Here is a 27,525-nt window from a genome sequence, read left to right on the forward strand (position 1 = left end):
ATTGGGTATTTGTTGCAAAATTAAGCTTTACCTCATTTACTAAGCTTTGGAGCAACTGCACTTGCAGAGTGCAACTGCATAATGCAAAGTGCACGCTCCAATTGCCTTTAGTAAATCAACCCCTAAGACTCGGTTCACACAGAGGCAACTTGTCAGGCGACTTAGCCGCCTGACAAGTCACGTTCTGTTCTGTACTATGGAACCGTTCTAATAGGAACGACTCAAGTTGCTCCGACTTAGAAAAAAGGTTCCTGTACGACTTCAGGGCGACTTGCATTGACTTCTATGCAGAAGTCATTTTGCAAGCCGCCGCTGAAGTCTAGGGCAGTCGCGCTGCAAGTCATGCTGCCCCTGTGTGAACCGGCATTAAATGTTATGTGCAGTTAATGTAACTAAACCCTACAAAAGACTTACATTATATCTCCAACAGACTGTTTTTTAAAGTGCTAAGGCTTGCTAAATCTGAGAACATTTAAGGTTCTTTACTTCTGGGATAGGTCTTTTTGTGTATTACTAAGAGTAATTATAAGTTTAAGGCTCCTGTACTGCATCCAGGAAAATCAAGCAGTTGCAAAAATTATCTTTCACCTTTTCTATTTCTGTTGCAGTAGTGGGGTATGGTACTTGCCATGCTGGCCATTGATCAGTGTGGAAAGTTGAAAGTAGAGGTCGACCGATATATCAGCCGATATTTGGCCTTTTTTAAGAAATCGGCATTGGCCGATTTTTGTGCAAAAATTGGCCGATTACCTCCCTTCCCCACACTCCACTGACAGTTTCACACACTGAGCGGCTCTGTGCTCAGTGTGTGAAACTGGTTTGCAACTGAATGCAGAGAGAGGAGCTGTCAGAATTCAGCGTGATGTCAGGGGTGGGCGGGGTGGGCGTGACCCAGATATCAAACACCAGCCAATGGGATGGGATCTGGGCGTGCCGCTACGTGTATGTGGCCCCACCCACTTTCTTAAGCAGCCCAATCATTGGCTGGTGTTTAATAGCTGCAGGGTCCCGCCCACCCCAGGTCCCGCCCACCCCCGACATCACGCTGAATTCTGACAGCTGGTCTCTGCATTCAGTTACATATAGTGTAACCGAAACTGACAAATCGGCTTAGTGTGAAACCTGCCAGTGCCAACCAATGCCACCTGCCAGTGCCAACCAATGCCACCTGCCAGTGCCACATGCCAGTCAGTGCCACCTGCCAGTGGCAACCAGTGCCACCTGCCAAAAAAAGAAAAATCGGTTTAAAACATCGGCCTCAAAAATCGTCATCATATATCGGCCGGCCCGATTTCTAAATATCGGCATCGGCCAGAGAAAAACCCATATAGGTCGACCTCTAGTTGAAAGTCTAATGCCGCGTACACACGATCGGAAATTCCGCCAGCAAGTCCGATGTGAGCTTTTGGTCAGAAATTTCGACCGTGTGTATGCTCCATCTGACTTTTGCTGGCGGAACTTCCGCCAGCAAAAGATTGAGAGCAGGTTCTCTATTTTTCCAACGGAAAACGTTCCTATCTGAAAATTCCGATCGTCTGTAGCAATTCCGATGCGCAAAATTCCTACGCATACTCGGAAACAATTTGACGCATGCTCGGAAGTATTGAACTTCATTTTCTCGGCTTGTTGTAGTGTTGTACGTCGCTGCGTTCTTGACGGTCGAAAGTTCAGAGAACTTTTGTGTGACTGTGTGTATGCAAGGCAATACGGAATTCCGTCGGAAAAACCTTTTGAGGGTTTGAGGGTTCTTCCGATCATGTGTTTGCGGCATAAGGGTCCTTTCACACAGTCATCACTAGTTTAGTCATGTTTTTGGTAAGAAAAAACTGATTCCGTCTGCATCAGTTTTCAGTTCAGTTTAGTTTACATCCGCTTTTACACCTGCCTGCTTCCTTAACAACCCTGACTCATCCCTGCTGTAAGCTGAATGTAAAAAGAAAGGGGGGTAGTGTCGTCGCCCCCCCTTAAGCATACAGAGCCACATGCCTTCAACCTTGTCCCCATGTTCCTTCTTCTGCACAACCCTGGCCTGATGGTTGTGGTGTGCGGAGGGGGTGACTTATCCTTTGGAAGCCCCTTTAACAAGGATTCCCCAGATACTGCCCTCCCCATGTGAGTGAGTATGGGGTACATAGCCCTGTTCATTTACCAAAAAAACAGTCAGTTTTAACAAGTCCTAATTAAAAAATCAAACGTTCCTCGATGTATATCCATCGTCTATTACGATGGACGCCGCCACTGACCCACACAGAAAAAAAAAAAAAGGCCCACCCGACTGCTCCATCGCTTGGCTCCCACCGACTGACACAAGACCCCACCACCCCCGTCACTGAAATAAACTAGGGGTGCAAAATACCCATGTGGTCTGGTATGGGGCACGCTTTTTATTGTTGGCACTTTTGTTTACATTCCCCACTGACAGCAGGGTTGAGTGATTGGTTTTTGGGACACTAGGTGCTGGCTCCTAGCATCCAATACAATTCAGTTGCTGTCTATTTTTCATTCGTCAACGGACAGACAGAACACCTGTGTGAAAGGGGCCTAAGACCCCTTCACACGATCGGACCATTCAGGCCCACCTGTCAGTTTTAACGGCGGACCTGAACGGGAGCTCCATGTTAGCCTATGGAGCGACGGATGTCAGTGGAGACATGTCCGCTGACATCCGACCCGGTCCAAGCCGCAAAAAGCAGACGGATGGCCCTACGTCCAGGTCCGTCGCTATCAGATCGGGTGAGATCTGATGAAAACAGACGTGCTGTCCGTTTTCATCCAATCCCTCCATAGGCGGCAGCGGCACCTGACAAGCCCCTCCTCGCTCATTGAGCAGAGAGGGACCTGTCATCCGCCGGCTCAGCAGAGATCAACGGACTGATCTCCCGCTGAGCCAGCAGACCGAGGCGGGCTCCGTGGAAACGGAGCCTGCCTCGTGTGAAAGGGGACTATGTGATAACATTTATTGGCTATCTTAGTTTAATAAAGATGCAGAATTTTGAACATGTTGGTTTTCTCACCCATACAGGCAGTATACAATGCAGAACCAACATTATATAAAGCCTAAATTCTTAACCTAACATGTTTCTGAAGCTGGCAACATTAATGGGTATCACCTAAACTTCAAACTTCTCAGATTTATTTGATCTTAAAAGTTGCAAGGTTTATACCTTCTGCATTTCATTTGATGTGCAATTAGGTGGACACCCACCTTATTGGCAAGCTGGTATGTGGAAGGGAATATGTGTTTTCTTAAATTTAATAAGGCATAAGCTGTATAAAAATCATGATTTGAAGGTTGATGGCAGGGAAAACCTGGAGCAGCCATGCAATAGGAGTATCCTAGCAATTTCTTGGCACCCAAAATCCGCTTGTTCTTTAAAGAAAAAATTGCCACTTGCATAGAGTATTGCATTTTTGTACTCTTTGAAGACTAGTAGTAGAATGAGGTAAGCTTGCTTTTATATTTTATAAAAGATGTGCCCGTATTTGATATGTTGCTTGTGTATTTAGAATAGGCACAATCAAAACCTTTTGATAAAGTATGCCTTAATAGATGTTTACCTTCTTTCATGCTAATCTCTGTGTAGACAGCATCCAACACTACTCTGATAGTAAGCACATAGTGGTGTATCACAAGGGGCGTTTCTTCAGAGTCTGGGTCTACAATAGCGGTCGTATGCTGAACCCTAAGGAACTTGAGCTGCAGTTCCAGCACATCCTGGAGGATACTAGCCCCCCTCAGCCTGGGGAGGAGAAACTAGCTGCTTTAACTGCTGGAGAGAGGTGAGGTGCCTATTTATTTTGCTTTTTTTTAAAAAAAAAAGAAGCATATGAGTTGTGCAGTATAAGAGGTATATAGTGAAATTAAAATGGCAAACCTTGTCAAACAAATACAGTAAGTCTCCTACATACAAAACATTCTACTTACGAACATGTCTAATACTGTAAATCTGGGTACACACAGTTTATTTTTTTATTCAACCCAGTGGGCTGAATGAAAAAAAACTGACAGATCTCCATACCAACACGTGTAATGTTGGTGCAGCGACCTCCAATTCTGTGTATTTGTGTTCTGACAGGGGGGCTCCCCCCCGCCAGAACACACTGATCAGCGCTCGCAGCCTTTGTCTGCAAACACTGATCTTTGCTGGACTTATGAACAAGTTGAACTTATGAACAAGCTCCCAGAATGGAACTCGTTCGTAAAAAGGGGACTTACTGTAGTGTTTAGGGTTAGTGGTGTCAGAGTATTGGCACACACATAAGGTCTAAAGGCACTCCCAGACATGAGGTGATGGATCAGGTGATAATGTCATGTCATTGTGGTGGCCCCCATCCACCAACTTTAACCAGGCAAGTAAAAAACCCTGCCCTTTTCACTATTGTAAGTGTCGCCATAAGGGTTTGCCAGTGCTGCCCGCTTTCCCCCTCCTCCCTGTCTGTCTGCATCTTCAGGAACATTCTTCTAAAGCCAGTAGACAGAGCAATTTTTTTTTTTCTTTCCTGCAACTACAATTGTCAGTGTTGATGTGGGAAATATCTCCCGCTCTGCCATTGTGTTCTTCCGGAGTTGGAAGCCTTTAAAATCCGTCAGGCTGGTTGTAATCAAGTTGATCGATCAACTTGGGTACGTTCAGCCTGCCCATGCATGGTTCGAATCTCGGCCGGTCCAGCAGGAGATTCAAACTGGTCTATGGCCGGCTTAAGCACAATATTACTGTTTATGGTCTGGACATTCAGATTGCACATCCAGGTAACTGTTTCAGTATCTCCATTTTGTACCTGAGTGTACTGTGTGTTGTCTGTATTGCATAACTGCCCACAATAGAATATGCATGTTAGGTATTTTCTTGATCTTGTTTGTAGGGCGACATGGGCCAGAGCTCGTAAAGCATACTTCCGCAGCGGGAAAAACCTGCAGTCGTTGGATCTAATGGAGAAAGCAGCTTTCTTTGTCACCTTAGATGAAAGCGAACAAGGATTTCGTAGTGAAGATCCAGTGGATTCATTGGATGCCTATGCTAAATCTCTATTACACGGACAATGCTATGACAGGTACATACAGGGTGTGTGTATATGTGGGGGCAACATGTACAGGGAGACATATTAGGGCTGCAGTTACTGACCTCCTTCCAAACATTCAGTAACAGTAACTTAAATAGCTTGGCAGAAATCATTTGTAAGACCTACAAAAATGATGTTCTCTGTTGTCTTTTTAACCACTTCAGCTCTCTGGGTGTACGTAGCATATCTAGAAAGTGAAGGCTAAGCCCTGGTTCACACTGATGTGATTTCTGATGTGTTCCAGAGCTCATGGAATCGCATCACAAGTGAAATAACATAAGTTTCTATGAAGGCTGTTTACATATATGCAGTGCAATTCCAAAGCGATTTTAAAAATGGGCGTGTGTGAGTTTAGTGCAGTGTGGTGCAATTTGTAGCTACAAAGACTTGAATGGAAATTGCATGCAGATTGCTTATCTGTCCTAAGATAACACTGTTCATTTTCTGTACGTCTTTGTTTTGTTCCTCATCTCCCATCCCTGGCCCATGGAGAGAGCAAGAGAGAATGAGACTGGCTTTATAATTGCTTCTGAACACATCAACTCGCACTGGAGCTGCTCCTTCAAATTGCACTGCAAAACAGATTCAGCTTGCACTGCATTAGTGTGAACCTAGGCTTAAAGAGGAACAATGTAAAGTCAGCAGCTACAAATATTGTAGCTGCTGACATTTAATAAACATGCATTTACCAGTCCGAGGATCAAGCTCTGTCCTCACCCAGGCCAGTTCTTTGCCAGTCTTTGGGTCCCTGGAGCCGCCATCTTGGATGTGGGCAGCCAGCTGTGTCTTCCTGGCGCTTCACAGCTTACTCCAACTGCATATGTGTGGGTAGTGCTGTGCTCTCTCAATAGACCCACAGCCTCCTGGGACCTGTAACGTGTCCTAGGAGGTTTTGGGGGCGTGGGCTGAGCTTCTGCTCGGATCGTCTAGGAAATCTGAGCAGAAGTGGAGTGGGTACCTGCTCTAAGGGAAAAAACCCTCCGAAAGTAGGAGAGGGAACTGGAAGGGGAGGAAAAGCGCCGCACCAAATTTTAACCACTTGCTTACTGGGCACTTAAACCCCCTTCCTGCCCAGGCCAATTTTCAGCTTTCAGCGCTGTCACTCTTTGAATGTCATATGCGTGGTCATGCTACACTGTACCCATATGACTCTTTTTTTCACACAAATAGAACTTTTTTCTGGTGGTATTTAATCACTACTCACCAATCTCATAGACTCTCTGATCAGAGAGTGCGCCACCCATGCCCCGCAGGGGGCATGCAGGCAGCTCAATTTAGGCCTGCGCTGTAGCCCTCTTTCGGCTATAGCGCGGGAGTGGGGAGGTTAAGGGAAGTGCAGTAGCAGCTATAAGCTTGTTCTTGTTTTGTTCAGCCAACTCCTGACTGTAAAGTAAAGTCTATCCATGCGACTGTACAGCACTTTTATGTGCGGGCGGTGTGTGTTCAAACCCCTCCCTCCCCCCCCCATGGTTCCTGAGTTCTTCCACTCTTCCCTGGAGCCTGAGACACCATTAAATGGCTTTAGGATGGTGAGCTGGAGAAGACCAAGATACATCCGTTCTTCAACCTGCCCTGCAGTGAAGGAAGCCAGAAACGATGATTATTTCATTACTTCTGGTTTCAGGGCCATCATTCCCTGGCACACGTGTATGTAAACCATAATTGCACCACTCATAAGAGGTATCACCATGAACGTCAAAGTGAGCGCAATAATTCTAGCACCATAGCCCCTGGTTTAACTCTAAACTGGTAAGTAATAAAATCTTTTAAAGTGTTGCCTGTGGAGACTTGACTTGTTTGGCATCTATGTACTTGATTCAACCCCATATTTTATATTTTACCAAAATACTTGGATATTTATTGTGTGTTTTTATATTAAAATTAATTTTTATTATATTCTCTCTAGAAAATATTCCTTTGATAAGCAGCTGCACAAATATGCAACATTAAAAAATTGCAACTACTATCTCTTAATTCTACTGGGACTCTGCTTTCCGAAAATGTATAATGTTTTGAGAGCTTTAAGTAATTTTATGGACAAAAATGCTAATTATTAAAAAAGAAAAAAGGTTGCGCTAGCACCGAAGTGCTTAAACCCAAAGTTTATTTAGCTTTTTGCCCAGAGTTGTTTTAATATATAAATATTCTGAGTTTTACATTTCTTTTTAATTATGTAACATGTTAATTTCCTTCATGTCTTCCTCAGGTGGTTTGATAAATCGATTTCTGTCGTCATCTTTAAAAATGGGAAAATTGGACTGAATGCTGAACATTCATGGGCAGATGCACCCATTGTTGGACATCTGTGGGAGGTACAGGCAAATGTCTTTAGGTCTGTTATCATATAATCCTGTTTATTTAAAAATACTTATGCATCTAACACCTTTTAATACTTTTCAGTCTACACTGTATACTGACTGCTTCCAGCTTGGATACAATGAAGAGGGACACTGCAAGGGCCAGGCTGACCCAACACTGCTTTTACCACAGAGAATGCAGTGGGAAATCTCCAATGAGGTAACATCCTAAATACTGGTCAATCTTTAACTGGGTAAATTCGTAAAGAGGTATTAATAGCACTGATAGGCTGAACTGGTGGGCATTGATGAGGTGTCACTTATGGGCACTCATGAGGAGGCACTTATGGGCACTGATTAGGTGGCACTGATGAAGCACTAATATGCCGCTCTTATAGGCAATGATAGGTGGCACTGATGGGCACTGATAGGCGGCACTGGTGGGCACGGATAGGCGGTACTGATGGGCAACACTGGGCATTGATCGACAGCATTGATGAGCAGCACCACTGGTGGACACTGATTGCTGGCAATGGTGGGCACTGATTGGTGACACTGTTGGCGCTATATTGTAATCAGGGCACTGATGATCAGTGCCCTGATTACATGTGTAGATGTCCCCCAGTGTGGAGATGCTGCTGATCGGCTCTCCTCGCCAAACACTCTGTCAGTGTGAGCCAAGGAGCAACGATTACTGTCATCTCCTTGTTTACATGTGACCGGCTGTGATTGGACACAGCCGATCACATGGTTAAAGAGCCGCGGATGCGCCGTGTCCTAGCAACATGGCGCGGCTGCAAACACCACGCTGCGTGCCCCCGTGGGTGTGCAAGAGCGTCCATTCTGGGACGCCGTAATATGACAGCATCCCAGAATGAGAGCCACAACGCCCCGCCATCATTTGATGGTGGGCGGGCCACAACTAGTTGAATATACTGACAAATTGAAGTCAAATTCCAGCTAACACTTTGTAAGCAGTTACAGCAACAGGTTTTTTTTCCTTTTTGAGATGAAGGTTTTAAATAACTAAAAAAAAAAAAAAAAAAAAAAAAAAGCTGATCATTGTTGGCACTGCTGTCAGTGTTATATGGTTTGTCTCAATCGTCTAACTGCTACATCAGCAGGACAGCATGTTCTGTTTAAAAATAGACTTACTGGACAGATCATCGGGTGAAAATTAAAGGAAAGGGCCTAAAAAAAATGAATGCAGCCATCACATCTAAGAATGTAGTATGCTGCAATATAAAAAAAAGTTACTTATGGGTTTAATACCTTTAAATACTGCTATTTAATTTTTTTTATGACTACACACAATTTCCCAGTTCCAGTCGTTTGTCTTGAAATTGTTTGCATATTTAGCTGCTAGGTTCTTTTCTATTATGCCTATTTCCATTGTTGTTTGATACAAGCCTCTTGCAAGTTTAACCTACACACATACAAAGGATAAGAGTGTATCTCTTTTTCAGTTGGTCATTGATGTGGCAGTACACTGTGTCTGCAGTGCTGTTATCTTTTTGTGCCCGTTAGGTGCCCTCATGTGTGTTTCTTTATATGAGAAGGTCTTTAATGGGCATAGATACTCCTCGTTTAACAACTTACCTGTTTAAAGACTGCTCGAACTTACGACCAGCTCTCCTGACCCGCGCAGGATGACTGCTCGGACTTATGACCAGCTCCCCCAACCCGTGCAGGATGACTGCTCGGACTTATGACCAGCTCCCCCAACCCGTGCCCGCTCGGACTTAAGACCAGTCCTCCTGACCCAAGCACAGGATGTCATGTCATCACTCTGCATCAGCCTCGTTCTCCCAGCCTGCTGTTTTACAGGTATGTACTGTACTGTACTGTACTCGGTTCTCCTAAATGCTCTTTATACTGTACTGCTGTATGTCTTTACTGTATAATGTACTGTTTTATGTCTTTACTGTACACTGTACTGTTTTGTGTCTTTATGCACAGTACTGTAATGTAATGTGTGCTTGTACTGTACAGGAATTGCCCATACATACCATGTCAGCAAAAAGAAAAAGCATGCTTGCACCTGCAGAAAGTGCTCAGAAAAAAAACTATTGATCTTGATATGAAAATTAATATCATTAAGGACTGTGAGGCTGGCAAGAAAGTTAAAGAAATAGCAAGTGAATTGGAACTTGCGCATTTTACCATTTCAACAATCCTTAAGGATAGAGTGAAAGAGGCAGTAAAAGCATCGACAGGATATCAAGCCATAATAACTAGGCAGTGAAAAGGCCTCATTCAAGAAATGGAGAAATTGCTGGCAGTATGGATTGATGACCAAATAGAAAAAAGAATGCCAATGAGTCTTTTAATGATTGAAACCAAAGCACGCAGTATTTTTGAGAACTTGAATTGAATTTGAAAGTGCACAAAGGAGAAGAATCAACTGAAACATTCAGAGCAAACCATGGATGGTTTCAAAGGTTTAGTGGGAGATTCAACCTCCATAATTGGAGTATCAGTGGGGAGGCTGCAAGTGCAGATGTGAAAGCAGCTAAAAAATTTGTGGTTGAATTTGTTAAAATCATCGAAAAAGGTGGCTACTGCCCGAAAAGTCCTGCATACACATAGAAGATAAACCAACAAATCATTCACAGAAGCCACGTGCATTGAAGCAGGTTAGTAAGCACACACTGCCTGTTTATTATCGTGCAAATAACAACGCATGGATGACACAGGCTTTATTTGATGACTGGTTAATCAACTGTTTCATACCCTCGGTCAAGCATTATTGTCAGCAAAAGGGTGTTCCCTTTAAAGTTATCCTCCTTGATAATGTCCTAGGCCACCCCCAGCATCTTGATGACCTACATCTTGACGTAAAGGTAGTGTATCTGCCTAAGAACACAACTGCTATCCTACAACCAGTGGATCAGGGTGCAATAGCAACATTAAAGGCCTACTATTTGCACACCACCTTTTCCAAAGCTGTAGCAGCAACTGAAAATGATGAAGTTACCCTTCATGATTTTTGGAAAGCTTACAACATTTTACACTGCATAAAAAACATTGCATCAGCTTGGGAGGGAGTAACAGAAAAGTGTATGCAGGGTATATGGAAAAAATGCTTAAAGCCTTTTCTGAACAACAGTGATGAGTTTGATGAGACAGATGTTTAAGTTATAAATCAAAAAAGTGTGTAACTTGCTAACATGCTTGACTTAAATGTTGAGGTGACAGATATTAAAGAATTAGTGGAATGTGTTGAGGGAGAGCTAAGTAATGAAGATTGTATAGAGTTGGAAGCACAGCAGCACTTAGAGCAGGAAGAGGAAAATAGGAGGAAACAATGGAAGAAGTACAAAAGTTCACAGTCAGGGGGTTAGCTGGCGTGTTCTCAAAAGTAAATGCAGCTTTATTACAATTACAGAGTATGGACCCAAATTTTAAAAGGTTCTCTAAAGTGGAACGGCAGATGAAGGAACTTATGCAATGTTATAGTGAAATTTATGACGAAAAAAGAAAATGACAAAGCAGAGCACCTTAACAGAATTCTTCTTGCAAGCTAACCCTACTAGTTCTATAACCTCTTTGTCTTCTCCCTCGTCTACAACTCCTGATGACCCTGCTGGTAACTCCAATGATGTGTTGACCCTGCTGGTAACTCCAATGATGACACCGATGACCCTGAAGCACTATCACCCTTTGAAGGTTTTGATGACTAAAATGTTACTCTAAATGTCTACTGTATACTTTTACTTTTTGGGCACTGTACATCAGGATACTGTACAGTACAGTATTTTTGTTACTTATGCTAATTAAAACAATGTTATTGCATTAGTTTTGTGTTTTTAGACCTTTTTTTCAGAGTACAGTAGTTAAGAATGCTTCAAATATTGATTACTTGTGGCTCCTTGTTTAACAAACAATTTGTTTAGCGACCTGGTCATTGCAACGGAGCCTGGTCGTTAAATGAGGAGTACCTGTATTCTTAAACTGTTTATTGTCTACAATGGGTACCAGCCCTCACAACATCCCCATTTCCATCTGACTGACTGAGGCTCAGTTGCTTTCCTTTATTAAGTTGCTAGTTAAATTTACAACTGATCTAAAAATCCAGACTGCATCACATTTAACGGCCATTACAACAGAAAACACATTGTCCAGTGCATACATATAAGTGCTGTATAAATGGGTTTATGTTATATCACATTGCTTCTCTAGAAAGTGCCTGGATTGATGAAACATACTGTTTTGGCTAATGTCTGAATCCTCTATACTCCTGGTACATTTGTAGCAGGATCATACCAGAACGGTACTATAATGTCTTGCATTAGATCATTGACTAGATGGGCATATTTTATGCCTATAGTGGTGCAGTTTGGATATCCTTCAGCATGCTGTCATCTGTCCTCAAGCTGCCAGATCTAGCCAGTATGTTGGATGGTTGGACGTGCTTCTCACCAGCATGTTTTATCTGAAATTTTGCAGGCTATCAAAGTGTGGTCAGCCTAGTGTGTGGAATGCCCTATATAAATTATCTAAAAAATAACTCCTTTTCTGTCTGAGACTTAAAGAGGTGTTCCAGCCTGGGAAAAAAAATCAGCAAGTACAAATACTGTAGCTGCTGACTTTTAATATAAGGACACTTACCTGTTCAGGGAGCCCATGATGCCGGCATCCCAAGCCGATCCATTCATCAGCTCCGGGTGCAGGCGCCTGTATTTCCTACTGCGCATGCACGAGTCGCGCTGCGCTTTCTGAATGGTTCCGCTGTCTTCTGGGGCCTTTGTGTCACCCACCAGAAGACAGCTGGGGGATGAGGAGGGGCCGGGAGATTCGTAGATCACCTCACAAAAATGTGGCGATCTTACACGGAAGTGGGAGTGGGTGCCTGGTTTTGACAGGTATCTGCTTCTGCCTCCCACCCCCCCTCACCTTTTACGTGCATCTCTAGCAAAACCTATTTTTTGCTGTTTTGAATGGTGTAGCCTGAGTTAGACCTTTTGTCAAATTTGTACTCCGTGACTATTGTGACTGAAATAGAAAAGTGAGGGGAAATCCAAAATGTGTTAATGGTACAGTACAAGGATACATGACTTATATTCATAGACCATGAGTTACATGCAGGCTACCTTCAGGTGAAGGACACTGGCAAAATACTTGCTAGGGCCTCCCCTAGTACGCACTTGTAAAACTCTTCCCTCTCCTTGAGACTTCAGTTTTTTGCTTGTGCCTTTAGGTGATCAACCTGCTCTCCTATGGAGAAATATTTATCTTTTTCAACCATTTTTTTCTTTCTTCTAGCACTTCTATCTGATGATATTGCCATGATCTATTTAGCAGTTTCTAGATCAGTACTCCTCAGTGTCACTTTATTGTAGTGCCTTCTATAATATTTCTCATTGCAAGCAATTTAAAATTTGGCATTTTTTTTCTCCTCCTATCTAGACTTGGTCTCAGGAGAATGATGTAACTGCATCCCGCTTTCTGGCTGACAAATTCCCACTTTTCTGCTGAAAATGCACCCAGCATGTTGCTGCACACATGCTGCTACCTGCTATTGAGATGCAGGAACACGGTCAGCTGCTAGCCATGCAAAACCACATCCTTTCCACACGCCATTCTATAAGTACTTCGCTGTGGTTCCCCTTGCCTAGCAGTAGCAGATCACAGGTCTAAGGGAGCTGGGATAAAAGAGCCAAATAGTGTGCGTTCTATAGATGGCCTGCAAGAAGCTCCAAACACTGCTCAGGGTGATAGCTGTTCCCTCCTATTGCTCTGGCTTCCTCTCTGGCACGCACCATACGACCTGTCTGAAAAAAAAATAAGAAAGATTTCTCTGTGACTATGTCTGTATTTATTGGAAAACTTTCAGCGCTTTAAGAAAGCCAAAAATGCTGTATAAATATATACTCTATTTCCCTGTACTGTGCAGGAATCAGAGGTGGAACCTTCTTTGCTTGAGAATGTAATGGAGGAGATTATTCAGGACCCTGATTTTGTAGTGGAGACCACAGACCATTTTCTAGATTGATTGTACACTTGGAGAATGCTAGAGAATGTTATTCACTAGAGAATGTTAATCACTAAATCTCTAGAATGTCCCTTTTCTCTGTGCATATGCAAAAGATCTTGTGGTTAAAAGCTTGGACTGCTGAATCTACAGCGCTTCACTTTTTCCACATTTTGTTATGTTACAGCCTTATTGCAAAATGGATTAAATTTTAATCAAAATTCTACAAACAAGACCCCGTAATGACAACGTGAAAGAAGCTTGTTTGACATCTTTTTAAATTTATTAAAAATGAAAAAATCGCATGTACTTAAGTATTCACAGCCTTGACACTCAAAGTGGAGCTCAGGTGCATCCTGTTTCCACTGATCAGTTGTAGATGTTTCTACAACTTGATTGGAGTCCACCTGTGGTAAATTCAGTTGATTGGACATGATTGGAAAAGCACACACCTGTCTAGATATGGTCCCACAGTTAACAGTGCATGTCAGAGCACAAACCAAGCCATGGAGTACAAGGAATTGTCTGTAGACCTCCAAGACAGGATTGTATCGAGGAACAGATCTATGGAAGGGTACAGAAAAATGTCTGCAGCATTGAAGATCCCAGTGAGCACAGTGACCTCGATCATCCGTAAATGGAAAAAGTTTGGATCCACCAGGACTCTTCCTAGTGTGGGCCGCCCCACCAGACTGAGCGATCGGGGGAGAAGTGCCTTAGGGAGGTGAACAAGAGCCCAGATGTAATCTCGATTGAACATCTCTGGAGAGATCTGAAAATGGCTGGGCACCGATGCTCCCCATCCAAACTGATAGAGCATGAGAGGTCCTGCAAAGAAGAATAGGAGAAACTGACCAAAAATAGGCACGCCAAGCTTGTAGCGTCATACTCAAAAAGACTTAAGGCTGTAATTGGTGCCAAATGGTGCTTGATCAAAGGCTGTAAATACTTAAGTACATGTGATTTTTTTTTTTTTTTTTTTTTCATTTTTAATAAATTTGCAAAGATTTCAACCAAACTTTCACGTTATCAAATTTAGGGTATTTGTAGAATTTTATGAGGAAAATAATTCATTTTTGAAAAAGTGAAGCGCTGAATACTGTGAATACTTTTCAGATGCACTGTACTTGTAAGAAGCATCTTCTATGCATGTCTTTTGATGGTGAACACCTGTTTGAGGAATTCCTTAATACATTTATAAGAGGGGTCACTGGAGGAAAGATACTCACTCCTACCCCACAAGAAGAAACCAAGTCTCCTACTCTTCAAGCTACTACCTCTCTTCAGAGAGGGGGATATGTTCGCTCTCCCCAGGTGTCAACCTCAAAATCAAGGTTTAACACTTCATCTCAAGCCCTCTCGAGTCCTTCAAACCTGCCCAAGAACCCTTTTCACCTCCTCAGAGTGTAGCACCACCATTCAGTCTCTCCTGAGTGTGCATAAAAGTGATTGCCTTGCTTCTATCTTATTTACTGACCCAGGGCATTCACGTCACAGGTTACCTGGACGATTCCTCTTGAAGCACTCCTCAGCCACAGCCTTGTTCCTTAAAAACTTTCCAAAGTCTGCTCTCCAGCCCTTACACCCTCTGGAGTATTTCGAGCTAATCTATCCTATGCCTCGTATACACGTTCCGAATATCGTCTGACCGATCGTACGACCGTTCTCGCTTTAATAGTCGCAAGTTGAAATTGAAAGTCACGAAAATTCTTGTACGACAGACAAAAAAATCGGACGTGATGTCATGTGTTGTAATGTATTTGTATTGTATTTTCAGACGACAACTATACTGACTAAACGAAAATCGTACGATCTGGAATCGTACGAGGAAATTTTTCGCGTGTGTCCGATCGAATCAGCTGTCGAAAGTAGTGTACACACGATCCGAATATTGTACGATCCTTCCTTCAGATCCAAAACGCACACCTCAGCTTGCTTCTACATGAGGGTTCTGGGCCTCATGATGGCCTGCTTTGAGGAGCTTTGCTAAGTTTTACTCTAGACCTCTTCAACATCCTAACATCTTGGAACAAGGAAATCCAGTCCTTGGATCCTCCAAGGCATTTATCGTGCTAGAGAAAGCTCTCCTTGGCATGGTGGATCTCCGGAATTAGGAAAGTAGTTTCTTCACCTGACTCGGAAGGTGGTGACTACAGATGCCAGCCTCACGGGTTGGAGGGTAGTGTTCGACTCCAGAACCAGCAAGAAGACTTAGACAATAGTGGAGTCAAGACTCCCAATCAACATTCTGGAACTTAAAGCCATCAGATTGTCTTCTCTGCAGGGTCACCCAGTCGGGGTACAATCAAGCAATGTCACCATCATGGGGCACCAGAAGTCCAGCTGGAAAAAATAATTCGGAGCAGAGCTTTTGAAACCCAGGTCCTAAAGGATATGGGTATTTCTGACTGTTAGGTCCGGTTCACATGCTATTCCTGTGCATTCCCCAGAAGTGCGATTTTGCAGGCTATTCATTTGAATGGGCTGCAAAATGCAACAGAACATACAAAAAGTGGTGCATGCACTACTTTTGGAAAATGTGCCGCACCAAATTGCGTTGTACTGCAGTATCATGCAATCTGGTGCCCCGCAAATGCACTGTTTGATAACTGCACCCCAAATGCAGATGACAATGTATTGGCACCTGCAGCAGATCGCAAAGGCTGTGCATTTTGAATGCAGTGGAGGAAAGCGATACTTCAGCGTGCCCAGGTTCTCTCCTCTTTCTGCCATTCCACAGCAGTTCATGAGAATACAGAAATAGGAAAGGCTCTCATCACTTACAGTTGTAAGCTGCGTAAAGATCTGTAATACAGAAATGAGTACAGCGCCATAAAACAAAAATAGAAAAGTTTTTACATTTGAATGCAGTAATTTACACGCATATACACACGTAATTTGCTACACTGACAATGAATAAGACACCTTTTACATGCCTTTACCAAGCTCTTTACGAAAAAAAAAAAATTCTTTATGGAACTTTTTTCACAGGATTTTTCTGTCAACAAGTTCCTGAGTAACAAACATCAGTAAATTACTAGGTCCATGTGCAACTGGCCTTGCATTTAGTAGTGCCTCCCTGACACCCAGAATAACCAGCTTTTGGTATACTAGGAAAAGGCCACTCCATCCGCTAGCTTTGGGTGCGAGCATGCACTCTACAGAATGGAAATGACGTATCAGCCAGTGGCCCGCCCAAAACGCTTCATAGAAATCAGGGCGTCATAGGGAGCGGTACCACTGGGTCTTTCAGCATGACAATGATCCCAAACACACTGCCCTGGCAACGAAGGAGTGGCTTTGTAAGAAGCATTTCAAGGTCCTGGAGTGGCCTAGCCAGTCTCCAGATCTCAACCCCATAGAAAACCTTTGGAGGGAGTTGAAAGTCCCAAAACATCACTGCTCTAGAGGGGATCTGCATGGAGGAATGGGCCAACATACCAGCAACAGTGTGTGACAACCTTGTGAAGACTTACAGAAAACATTTGACCTCTGTCATTGCCAACAAAGGATATATAACAAAGTATTGAGATGAACTTTTGATATTGACAAAATACTTATTTTCCACCATAATTTGCAAATAAATTCTTTCAAAACTCAGACAATGTGATTGTATGGATTTGTTTCCACATTTTGTCTCTCATAGTTGAGGTATACCTATGACGACAATTACAGGCCTCTCTCATCTTTTTAAATGGGAGAACTTGCACAATTGGTGGCTGACTAAATACTTTTTTGCCCCACTGTATTATAGCAAAAAGTAAAAAATATTTTATTTTTTTCAAAATTGTCACTCTTTTTTTGTTTATAGCGCAAAAAATAAAAACCACAGAGGTGATCAAATGGCACCAAAAGAAAGCTCTATTTATGGGCAAAAAAAGATGCAAATTTTGTTTGGGTACACCATTGCATGACCGTGCAATTACCAGTTAAAGCAGAGCAGTGCCAAATTGTAAAATGTGCTCTGGTCAGCAAGGGGGTAAAACCTTCCGGGGCTGAAGTGGTTACTTTTAAAATGGAATCTATATTCCATTGGTATCTTTTTGTAAACCCACAAGTATGTAGTGTTACCCAAATATTAACTTTGTAGTATAGGCTTGCTGATCTATGTTTCTCTTACAGTGTCAAGAAATCATACAGGACTCCCTAAAGGTCGCCCAGTCTTTAGCAGAAGATGTTGACTTCCATACGTTCCCCTTCAAAGAGTTTGGTAAAGGTTTAATAAAGAAGTGCAAAACCAGTCCTGATGCTTTCATCCAGATCGCTCTACAGCTTGCTCACTACAGGGTGAGGCTCAGTTACCATTCTGTCACCATCTCTATACTATAGCTGTCAATTATAACATGGGCAATATAATTGATAAATGCAGGTTTGGGATCTATTATTCCTAATAACACAAGTGTTTGTGTTATTTAGTAATAATTATAATGTACAGTATGAGAGTAGGTGGGAAGGTATTTTATCAATAGTAATCTTAATGTATTTCAGAAAGATGGAGTTTAACCAGTTAGAGACCTCAGAAGTCCTGCCCTACTGAGCACACGTCTACACGAGTAGGGGCAATGATTTTGTCAGTTTGACAACCTGGGTCCCAACCTGCATTGCAAAACTGCTGTTGGCTTCAAAAAAAGTTATAACAATAATAGTGTAGCGCTCAAATTATGGAAACGTGAAAAATGTGAAAATTTTTTAAATATACCACTAAGACAAATGGTTTAAAAAAATAACACAACATATCAGTCCTTCTTGATTGAATATACCATGATGGTGTGAATAAATATCAACTTAAGTGTAAACTATAAGGTGACAAATCTTAAAGAAAGTACTTGATCATGAAGTGCAGTCAAAAAGAGTAAGGTTGGCACGCTTACTAGATGGGGTGGACATATGTACCATACAGCACGTGAGTCAAACAGTAAGTGAAGCAGTGGATGGAATGTGGACCCCAAGGGTAGATGATGGAAGATCGTACTTCAAACGAACTCCAAAGCATGCAGCAAGTATTGGGTCATTCCATTGGCATTGAACATGAAAGACAAATGGATCCACATAGCATAATACCGTAAGATCTTTTTTTTTTTTTTTTTTTTAAAAGAGGGGTTCACACTTACAGGCATGTAGATGAAAACAAGCTTGTTTTTTAAAAGTAAAGAGCGATTGCCACGACCGTCACCCGACGCATTTCGTCCTAATGGACATCATCTGGTGCGTCCGTTAGGATGAAACACGTTGGGTGACATTTGTGGTAATTACTCTTTTTGACTGAACCTATTGATCAAGCACTTGCTTCAAGATTTGTCACCTTATAGTTTTACACTTATGTTGATGTTTATTCACACCGTCATGGTATATTCAATCAAGATGGACTGATATGTTATTTTTTTTTTATACCATTATCTTAGTGGTGTGTTTCAAAATTTTTCACATTTTCATAATTTTTGGAGCACTACACTATTGTTATATCTGTTGTTTCACTTTGTGTCTAGTGGAGTGTTGGCTGCTCACCCATTTTTCCATGTGCATTTTATTTCTTTTGTTTGTTCAAAAAAAGTTACAGTGATAAGCTGTAGCTGGCTGCAACGGTAATTGCAATGCATGTTATTTTTGTCACACTTTTCTGAAGTATTGATTAAGGGTCAGTTCACACCTTTGCTCTGCAGTGATACACATTAACACATTGCAGTGCTCTAGTGCAGTTAATTTTTGTGTTTTCATTTATTTTGCTGTGTGTAATAAAACTATTTGTTCTATTCCAGGACAAAGGAAAATTCTGCTTAACATACGAAGCATCCATGACACGACTTTTCCGAGAAGGAAGAACAGAAACCGTACGTTCATGCACTATAGAGTCATCAAATTTTGTAAAGTCTATGATGGACCCAACAAAAACAGTAAGTGTTAGGTTTGTAATGCTTCCTAGAGTAAAGAACCTCTATATACAGACGTATATGTGTGCACATACAGTATAAACATAAGTTCTCCCAGCCAGAACACTGAAAATGGGTGGTGGATGGGTCGTCCAGCATGACAATGACCCAAAACATACAGCCAGGGCAACAAAGGAGTGGCTCAAGAAAAGCACATTAGGCTGCTAAGCAGCTGATAAAATGAAGTTTAATAACATTTATATATTTGGGATTGTTAGACCAGTTCTAGGGACAGACTTCCACATCCCTAGGAAATCGATTGGAACAAAATTTGAGAGAGCACCACTCTCCCATAAGGTTATGGGACTTTTATGGATATGTCACTGAGGGATAAGCACATACACAGTGAATAATAATAAAATAAAAATTTATTACAAAATATAAAGAGCATAACATTTTGACAGTAACATTAGGCCATATAAAGCATTGACCAAAAATGATATTTAATCCATGTAAAAGCTTGAAAGATGCTTGTGTATACAGTAAGCCGACACGTTTCACAGAATACTTATCTGCTTCTTCTGGGCAGCTCAACATGCATCTAAATCATTCAAATTGCAAAAACATCATAAAAATAACATTAATTCAATAAAGTTCATCATATACATATGGAATTTAGTAACATTAATATAAGTGCTCACCAACTTATATGACATTGTATAAGTTGCAGCATCAACAGAGAACGGACAGACCCTGATCCGGTAAATTAATCAGTGATGTCAGAGTCACCGATCTGGTCTGGTGGGCATCGGATCATATCCAGGGCAAAATGGTTATCATCCAATAGTTATCTACAATACCAGACATATATATACAGATGCAAAATCCTTTGCATCATCATATATGTAGAAGCATCAAGACAGACTACATCTGCACTAAATAATATGTGACAAGAAGTTGGTCAGAAGGGGGGTGGGAGAAGAGGAAAAGGCGAGGGAAAGGAGGGGAAAAGAAGAAGGGTAAAGGAGAAAGGGGAAAAAAGGGGGGGCGGCGGAAGGGGCGGGGTCGCAAGCCAGCCAGTGCATATATCCATATACACAAAACTGTGTATCCCCATTAAACCTACCTAAAACCACCCTAGTTAATAGCTAGGATCAGCTAACCAGACATGTATATTCCCCAAAAACCTCAGGCATAACGGAATGCAGTTGGGCGTTTTTTTCAGCAGCCCCTGAACCCGCCTCTATGTTAGCTTATTTTTAGTGTACACGTACACTCAGTAGTTTATAGTAGTTTAGAGGCATTTGAGGTTGCAGGCGTTTTTGTTTTTTTAACAGCAGAAAAATTGTGTTTAACTGCTGTAAACTGTGTAATAAGCGTTTTTAAAGGGGGAAAATGTCTAATAATTTTTGAAACCTATAAAAATGTCACCACATGCTGTTGCCTGCATCAATGGAGGAGTCCAGTAGTGACAAACTGGTCCTCACGCAATTTTCTGTCTTTGGAGCCTCAGCAACAGCGACTTCAGGAGCATTTCCTCACACGTGCTTGTATTGATATTACGTACTGGACACGCGAAAAGCTGTAGCTAGCGGCCATGTTGTTTGGGAACCTTACGGCAGCCATGGTAGTCTTGGCTAACAGTTGCACATTGCAGTAGAAATCTGAACTCCCTCCCTCCTCCCTTATTTCCAGGAATTCATAGGCTTAAAGCGGGGTTCCACCCAAATTTTGAACAATATCTGTATGTATTCTCTTCCTTGCCTAGATGCTGACATGCCGTTTAAAAAAAAATTTAAATCGCAGTAATTACCTTTTATTTTTCTATTCTTCTTTGCACTTCCTCGTTCTCCTCCCGTGGGAGTAGGCGTGTTTCTAGCCTGTCCCAGACTCCTGGGAGCTAGTCTCGGGCTTCCCAGGATGCCACTGAGCATGTGCGGGAACGAGCGGTGAATGCTGGGAGCTGACACGGGCGGACATATTACACACAATATGTGAGTATGTAATGCTGAGAAGATAAGTTTGTGAATGAACTCAAAAAAAAAAAAAAAAAACGATAGATAGGTGGACCCCCGCTTTAACTCAGAACACTTCAAAAGAGCTGTTATCTCAACATAGAGAAAACAGAACCAGGCTTAGGCCTGTGAAAACAGCTAATGACAGCCTGGTAGGATGTCCAGGCCTATCGTAAAGCTGTCACCCTCTCAATTCAGAGAACCAACAGATACCTGTCATAAATACCTCAATCCACATAAAGCTCAAACAGTTTAGTATAGTTTTGAAACTTCAGCATGTTTCATAACTTCCAAATTAATAATAGCACAGCCATCAAATGGACATATTTAGTTTCCTCAGATAAATTGTAATGTTTCAAGTCCACACACCCCTATGTCAGATCATATGGGAAACCACTGGTACCTCTTATTCCTCCTAGGTAAACTAGACATTGGAAACCTACCATGTTTATATTTGTTTTGAAGCAAATGTCATGCTGGACAATAATATGGATATTGGCAGTCTGTAAACTGTAGAGATGGATAGATAGGGACATGGTCATGAATGTAGAGACCTCCCAACAACCAAACCCTAAACAAGATGACCAGACAATTGGTCATTGGTAGCTGTCAACACCCCCTTGGTCCCAGAGAAAAGAGGAGATGCCAAGATAGTGGACAGTTCTCATTTTACCCTTCCAAGCAGGAACATCTGCCAAGTTTGAGAACCGATTACCCAGCTCGTCGATCGAACCACCTTATCCCTTTGTGGCTGTATATTGTCTTTATCTCTTTGAAACCTATTTTTCTGTAAATATTTTATTTGCACCAATTTTGACCTTTTAATTATTAAAACCTTATTTTGAAAGTGTTAACCTTGTCTCTAAATCTCTTAATGCAAGCTATGAACGAACCTGCCTCTTGAAGAGCGCTACTGTTTTAGAGTAAGGCCTCTGAGTAGACCTGTCTGTGGTGGCAGTGTGCTTTACAGGCGCATATTCTAAAATCATAATTGGTATTGCTAAATTGATGGAATTTCTGACCCTTTCTAATCAAAGGTCGGTGGTGGCAGTTAAAGGGTTAATTTCTTAATTAGCCCAGTGACAATCGCTCTCAGGCTGCTGGAACCTAGATTGTGGTCCCGCAAGTTGGGAAATCTTTGTGCCGGGCGCAGCTAAGAGTAGTATTGTTACGTAAGTGACAGCATGGTGTGAGGTTGGCCAGTCCTTCATCACAAATTAGAGAGGAGGGCAGGGATCTGACACCTGCGTTTGTCACATATTAGCTGGCAGCGTAGTGAGATAGTTTTTCATTGGAGCATTCAGTGCATTATTAGGAATTGGCTCTGCACTGAAGGGTTGTAACCTTTGTGGAAACAGTCCTTAGAGACAAGCTGGTGCATATTTTTTGATAATTTTTTTTTTTTTAGAGCGACATACAGCAAAAGCTCTTTCCTTCACCTTCTTCCTATCTCTGCTTTCTGTTCTATCGTAAGAAAGGATTTACGCTTCTCCAGAGCCCAGTGGTTCAGAGGTGGAATACCACTGAATGTTACCTCCAAGCCACAGCATGAGCAGGCCATCACTAGATTGCCTGAAACCAGCATAGACTCTCCTCAAATGCAGGAAACGCTACAACGCATTAGGGAGACGGATCCTATGGTGTACCTGCAGTTTCTCAAGCGCATGGCCGAGCGAGAGGAGCGCAGGGCTGAGAGAGAGGCTGCAGAACACCAGGCTGAGAGGGAGGCTGATCGTCGGCACAAACTGGAGATGACTAGGCTTCAGCAGCCGTGACAGGCTCAGAACCTCGGATCCTTAGAGCACAGGGACGCCTCTCTGCCAGTGACCCAGGCATCCAAATTTCCAGTTATGGAAAAGGACAGTGACATTGACGTGTATCTACTGTCGTTTAAAAAAATTGCCATCAGTACCATCTACTCCCAGTACAATGGACCCGGTACCTGACGAACTGTCATCAGAGCAGGACAACGATTGAGGCCCTAAAGGCTGCGATCATCCAAAAACTTCAGTTAACCCCGGAAGTGGTTAAGAAATGGTAATGGTAAGTCAATTACGCACCACATTCCGGCAGTGGATTAAAGGCTTGAAAGCCGATTCTTTTGTATCCCTGCAAGATCTTATGATTTAAGATCAACTTTTTTGCACATCTGTCCTACAGATGTCAGACAGTTTGTGCTGGAGCGAAAGCCCACCACTGCCAAAGCAGCAGCAGAACTGGCAGATACCTGTATCCACTCTTGGGTATCTGATCATCATAAGGCTCCTCCGAATGGCTTGAAAGGAGGGAAATCACATATGGCAACCCCCTCCTCGGCCTGCCAAACAAGTTCCTCAGCGGCCGGAACCTGCAGTTCCTGGTGCCAAGGCATTCCTGACTGACAACCGCAGATGCTACAACTGTGGGAAAGCCAAACATCTCAGGACGCAGCAGAAGATGATATCAACCCTTCTGCTGTGCTGTTCGTCAGTGGGAAACCTCCAGGAAGCAATGCCAACTTGCAGCCAGTCATCATAGGCCACCGGACTGTAACGGGCTTTCGTGACACCGGAATTGAAGTCACTTTGGTCAGACCAGAGGTGATAGAAAAAATGGACATCTTCCCAGAGAAGTTTCTTACCCTCACTGGAGTTGGGGGGACCCGTTCCCGTATATATCCCATGCCTATGTGTTCATTGATTGGAGTGCCGGAAATGGGATGAGAGAGGTGGGCATCTCGGAGGAGATGTCCACTGGTGTGTTGGGTGCTGATTTAGGTACCCTTGTTTCTTACTATGCCCCTGCTAAGAGCACCCAGGATGCTCCCACGGAACTCACTGGACCTACCAAGGTACTGTTTACAGATGTTGGTGTAATATCTGGGCAACCTGTGGATGGACAGAGGGAGGGGGAGGGTGGAGTGGAAGTGCAAGGTCCTCCTTCAGAGACAGGAGAGGAGACCCCCTTGCTTGTGAAGTTAACTGACGTATGTTCCAATGACGCTGCACTGGTAAATGTTGAACATGATGATAATGCATTGCCAATATTGGTGGTAACTCAGAGTGCTGCAAAGTCACCCCGAGGTGTAGGCCCTGGTTGCAGAACAGCAGGAGGTCGTCTCTGGGCCCTCTTCCTGTTCTGACCCAGTGGACTCCACCTCTGTTGAGTCTCAGCAGCCGTCCTTGTTTGCCACAGGACTGCTAGCTGCGACTTGTTCTGCATTTAAACAGCACTGCAGACAGACCAAACACTAGCACAGCTCAGGAGTCTAGCTGATCGCCCCCCTCCAGAGAATGACTAACAAAAGGTCTACTGGGACAAAGGGAAACTGTACAGAGAAGGTTTGCCTACAGAGGGGAATAAGGGTGACATAGGTAGCAGGTAGCTTGTTGTACCCAGTCATTTTAGGGGACAGAGGGTGACATAGGTAGCAGGTAGCTTGTTGTACCCAGTCATTTTAGGGGACAGCTGCTAAAAGTGGCTCATGAGATTCCCCTAACAGGGCACTTAGGGATCACTAAGACCCGGGGGCGGTTGATACATAACTTCTATTGGCCTACCATGCTTGCTGACTACTGTTGGTCCTGTGTTACCTGCCAGCGAGTTGGCAAGGTAGGGGATGTACACAGGGCTCCGCTAAAACCTTTGCCTGTGATTGACAAACCTTTTAAGAGGGTGGCAGTGGATATCGTTGGGCCTATAGCCATCCCAAGCGGTTCAGGCAAACGTTATATCCTGACAGTTGTCGACCATGCCACGCGTTATCCAGAGGCAGTGGCTCTCTCCTCTCTCCGAGCAGACAAGGTCGCTGATGCTCTACTGGAAATCTTCACAAGAGTAGGATTCATGGCCGAGCTCATTAGCGATCCAGGCCCTCAGTTTTCTCAGATAATTTGTAACGTTTTAAGTCCAGACACCCCTATGTCGGATCATATGGGAAACCACTGGTACCCTCCTCCTAGATAAACTAGACATTGGAAACCTGCCATGTTTATATTTGTTTTGACGCAAATGTCACGCTGGACAATAATATGGATATTAGCAGTCTGTAAATAGTAGAGATGCAGACATATGAATATGTATCACCAAGTGTACCTGGGCACACATGGTCATGAATATAGAGACCTCCCACCAACCAACCCCTAAACAAGATGACCAGACGATTGGTCATTGGTAGCTGTCAACACCCCCTTGGTCCCAGAGAAAAGAGGAGATGCCAAGATAGTGGACAGTTTTCCTTTTACCATCCAAGCAGGAACATCTGCCAAGTTTGAGAACCAATTACCCAGCTCATCGATCGAACTCTAATCAACCCTCGGACATTAATTGCAAGTATTCTTCCTCCTCAATCCTCAATTCCTTTTTTCTTTGTGGCTGTAAATTGTCTTTATCTCTTAACCTATTTTTCTGTAAATACTTTATTTGCACCAATTTTGATCTTTTTATTATTAAAACCTTATTTTGAAAGTGTTAACCACTTGCCGACCGCCTCACGCTGATATACGTCAGCAGAATGGCACGGGCAGGCAAAATCACGTACCTGGTACGTGATTGCCTTCCCGCGGGCGGGGGGTCCGATCGGACCCCACCCCGGTGCCCGAGGTGGTCGGCTTTGGTCTGGGAGCGTTCAGTGATGAGGGGGAGGCCATCCATTCGTGCCCCCCCCCCCCCCCCCTCGCGATCGCTCCCAGTCAATGAGAATCCTCCCCTGCCTGTGTGTAGTACACACAGGCAGAGGATGTGATGTCATCTCTCCTCGGCTCGGCAGTTTCCGTTCCGGCGCCGAGGAGAGAAGACATCTGAGTGAGTTGCACAACACATACAATTACAGTAGAACATGCCAGGCATACTTTACACCCCCCGATCACCCCCCAATCACCACCCCCGACCCCCCCCCCCCCCCGTCACACTGACACCAAGCAGTGTTTTTTTTTTTTTCTGATTACTGCATGGTGTCAGTTTGTGACAGTTAGTGTGGTGGGACAGTGAGTGTTAGCCCCCTTTAGGTCTAGGATACCCCCTAACCCCCCCCCCCAAATAAAGTTTTAACCCCTTGATCACCCCCCGTCACCAGTGTCGCTAAGCGATCATTTTTCTGATTGCTGTATTAGTGTCACTGGTGACGCTAGTTAGGGACGTAAATATTTAGGTTTGCCGTCAGCGTTTTATAGCGACAGGGACCCCCATATACTACCTAATAAAGGTTTTAACCCTTTCACCACTGATCACCGTATAACCGCTACGGGTGACGCTGGTTAGTTCGTTAATTTTTTATAGTGTCAGGGAAGCCGCCGTTTATTACCGAATAAAGGTTTAGCCCCCTAATCGTTCGGCAGTGATATGCGTCGCCCCAGGCAGCGTCAGATTAGCGCCAGTACCGCTAACACCCACGCACGCAGCATACGCCTCCCTTAGTGGTATAGTATCTGTACAGATCAATATCTGATCTGATCAGATCTATACTAGCGTCCCCAGCAGTTTAGGGTTCCCAAAAACGCAGTGTTAGCTGGATCGGCCCAGATACCTGCTAGCACCTGCGTTTTGCCCCTCCGCCCGGCCCGGCCCAGCCCAGCCCACCCAAGTGCAGTATCAATCGATCACTGACACTTACAAAACACTAAACGCATAACTGCAGCGTTCGCAGAGTCAGGCCTGATCCCTGCGATCGCTAACAGTTTTTTTGGTAGCGTTTTGGTGAACTGGCAAGCACCAGCCCCAGGCAGCATCAGGTTAGTGCCAGTAGCGCTAACACCCACGCACGCACCGTAACCATCCTTAGTGGTATAGTATCTGAACGGATCAATATCTGATCAGATCTATACTGGCGTCCCCAGCAGTTTAGGGTTCCCAAAAACGTGGTGTTAGCGGGATCCGCCCAGATACCTGCTAGCACCTGCGTTTTGCCCCTCCGCCCGGTCCAGCCCAGCCCACCCAAGTGCAGTATCGATCGATTACTGTCACTTACAAAACACTAAACGCATAACTGCAGCATTCGCAGAGTCAGGTCTAATCCCTGTGATCCCTAACATTTTTTTTTGGTAGCGTTTTGGTCAACTGGCAAGCGCCAGCGGCCTAGTACACCCCGGTCGTAGTCAAACCAGCACTGCAGTAACACTTGGTGACGTGGCGAGTCCCATAAGTGCAGTTCAAGCTGGTGAGGTGGCAAGCACAAGTAGTGTCCCGCTGCCACCAAAAAGACAAACACAGGCCTGTCGTGCCCATAATGCCCTTCCTGCTGCATTCGCCAATCCTAATTGGGAACCCACCACTTCTGCAGCGCCCGTACTTCCCCCATTCACATCCCCAACCAAATGCAGTCAGCTGCATGAGAG

The 27,525-nt window shown here is 43.6% G+C and overlaps 1 protein-coding gene across 3 annotated transcripts in view; it reads left to right on the forward strand.

The window, feature by feature from the left end:
• Positions 1 to 27,525, forward strand: part of LOC141110711 (carnitine O-palmitoyltransferase 1, liver isoform-like) — a 196,610-nt gene that overhangs the window by 118,758 nt on the left and 50,327 nt on the right. For all 3 annotated transcript variants that reach the window (XM_073602241.1, XM_073602239.1, XM_073602242.1), the window contains exons 10-15: positions 3,585 to 3,780; positions 4,864 to 5,052; positions 7,268 to 7,373; positions 7,462 to 7,578; positions 17,455 to 17,619; positions 19,089 to 19,223. In XM_073602241.1, the coding sequence (XP_073458342.1) occupies positions 3,585 to 3,780; positions 4,864 to 5,052; positions 7,268 to 7,373; positions 7,462 to 7,578; positions 17,455 to 17,619; positions 19,089 to 19,223 (908 nt within the window). The remainder of the gene's footprint in view (positions 1 to 3,584; positions 3,781 to 4,863; positions 5,053 to 7,267; positions 7,374 to 7,461; positions 7,579 to 17,454; positions 17,620 to 19,088; positions 19,224 to 27,525) is intronic.

This window comes from Aquarana catesbeiana, linkage group LG10 (genome assembly GCF_042186555.1).
Source record: "Aquarana catesbeiana isolate 2022-GZ linkage group LG10, ASM4218655v1, whole genome shotgun sequence".
NCBI classification, from domain to species: domain Eukaryota; kingdom Metazoa; phylum Chordata; class Amphibia; order Anura; family Ranidae; genus Aquarana; species Aquarana catesbeiana.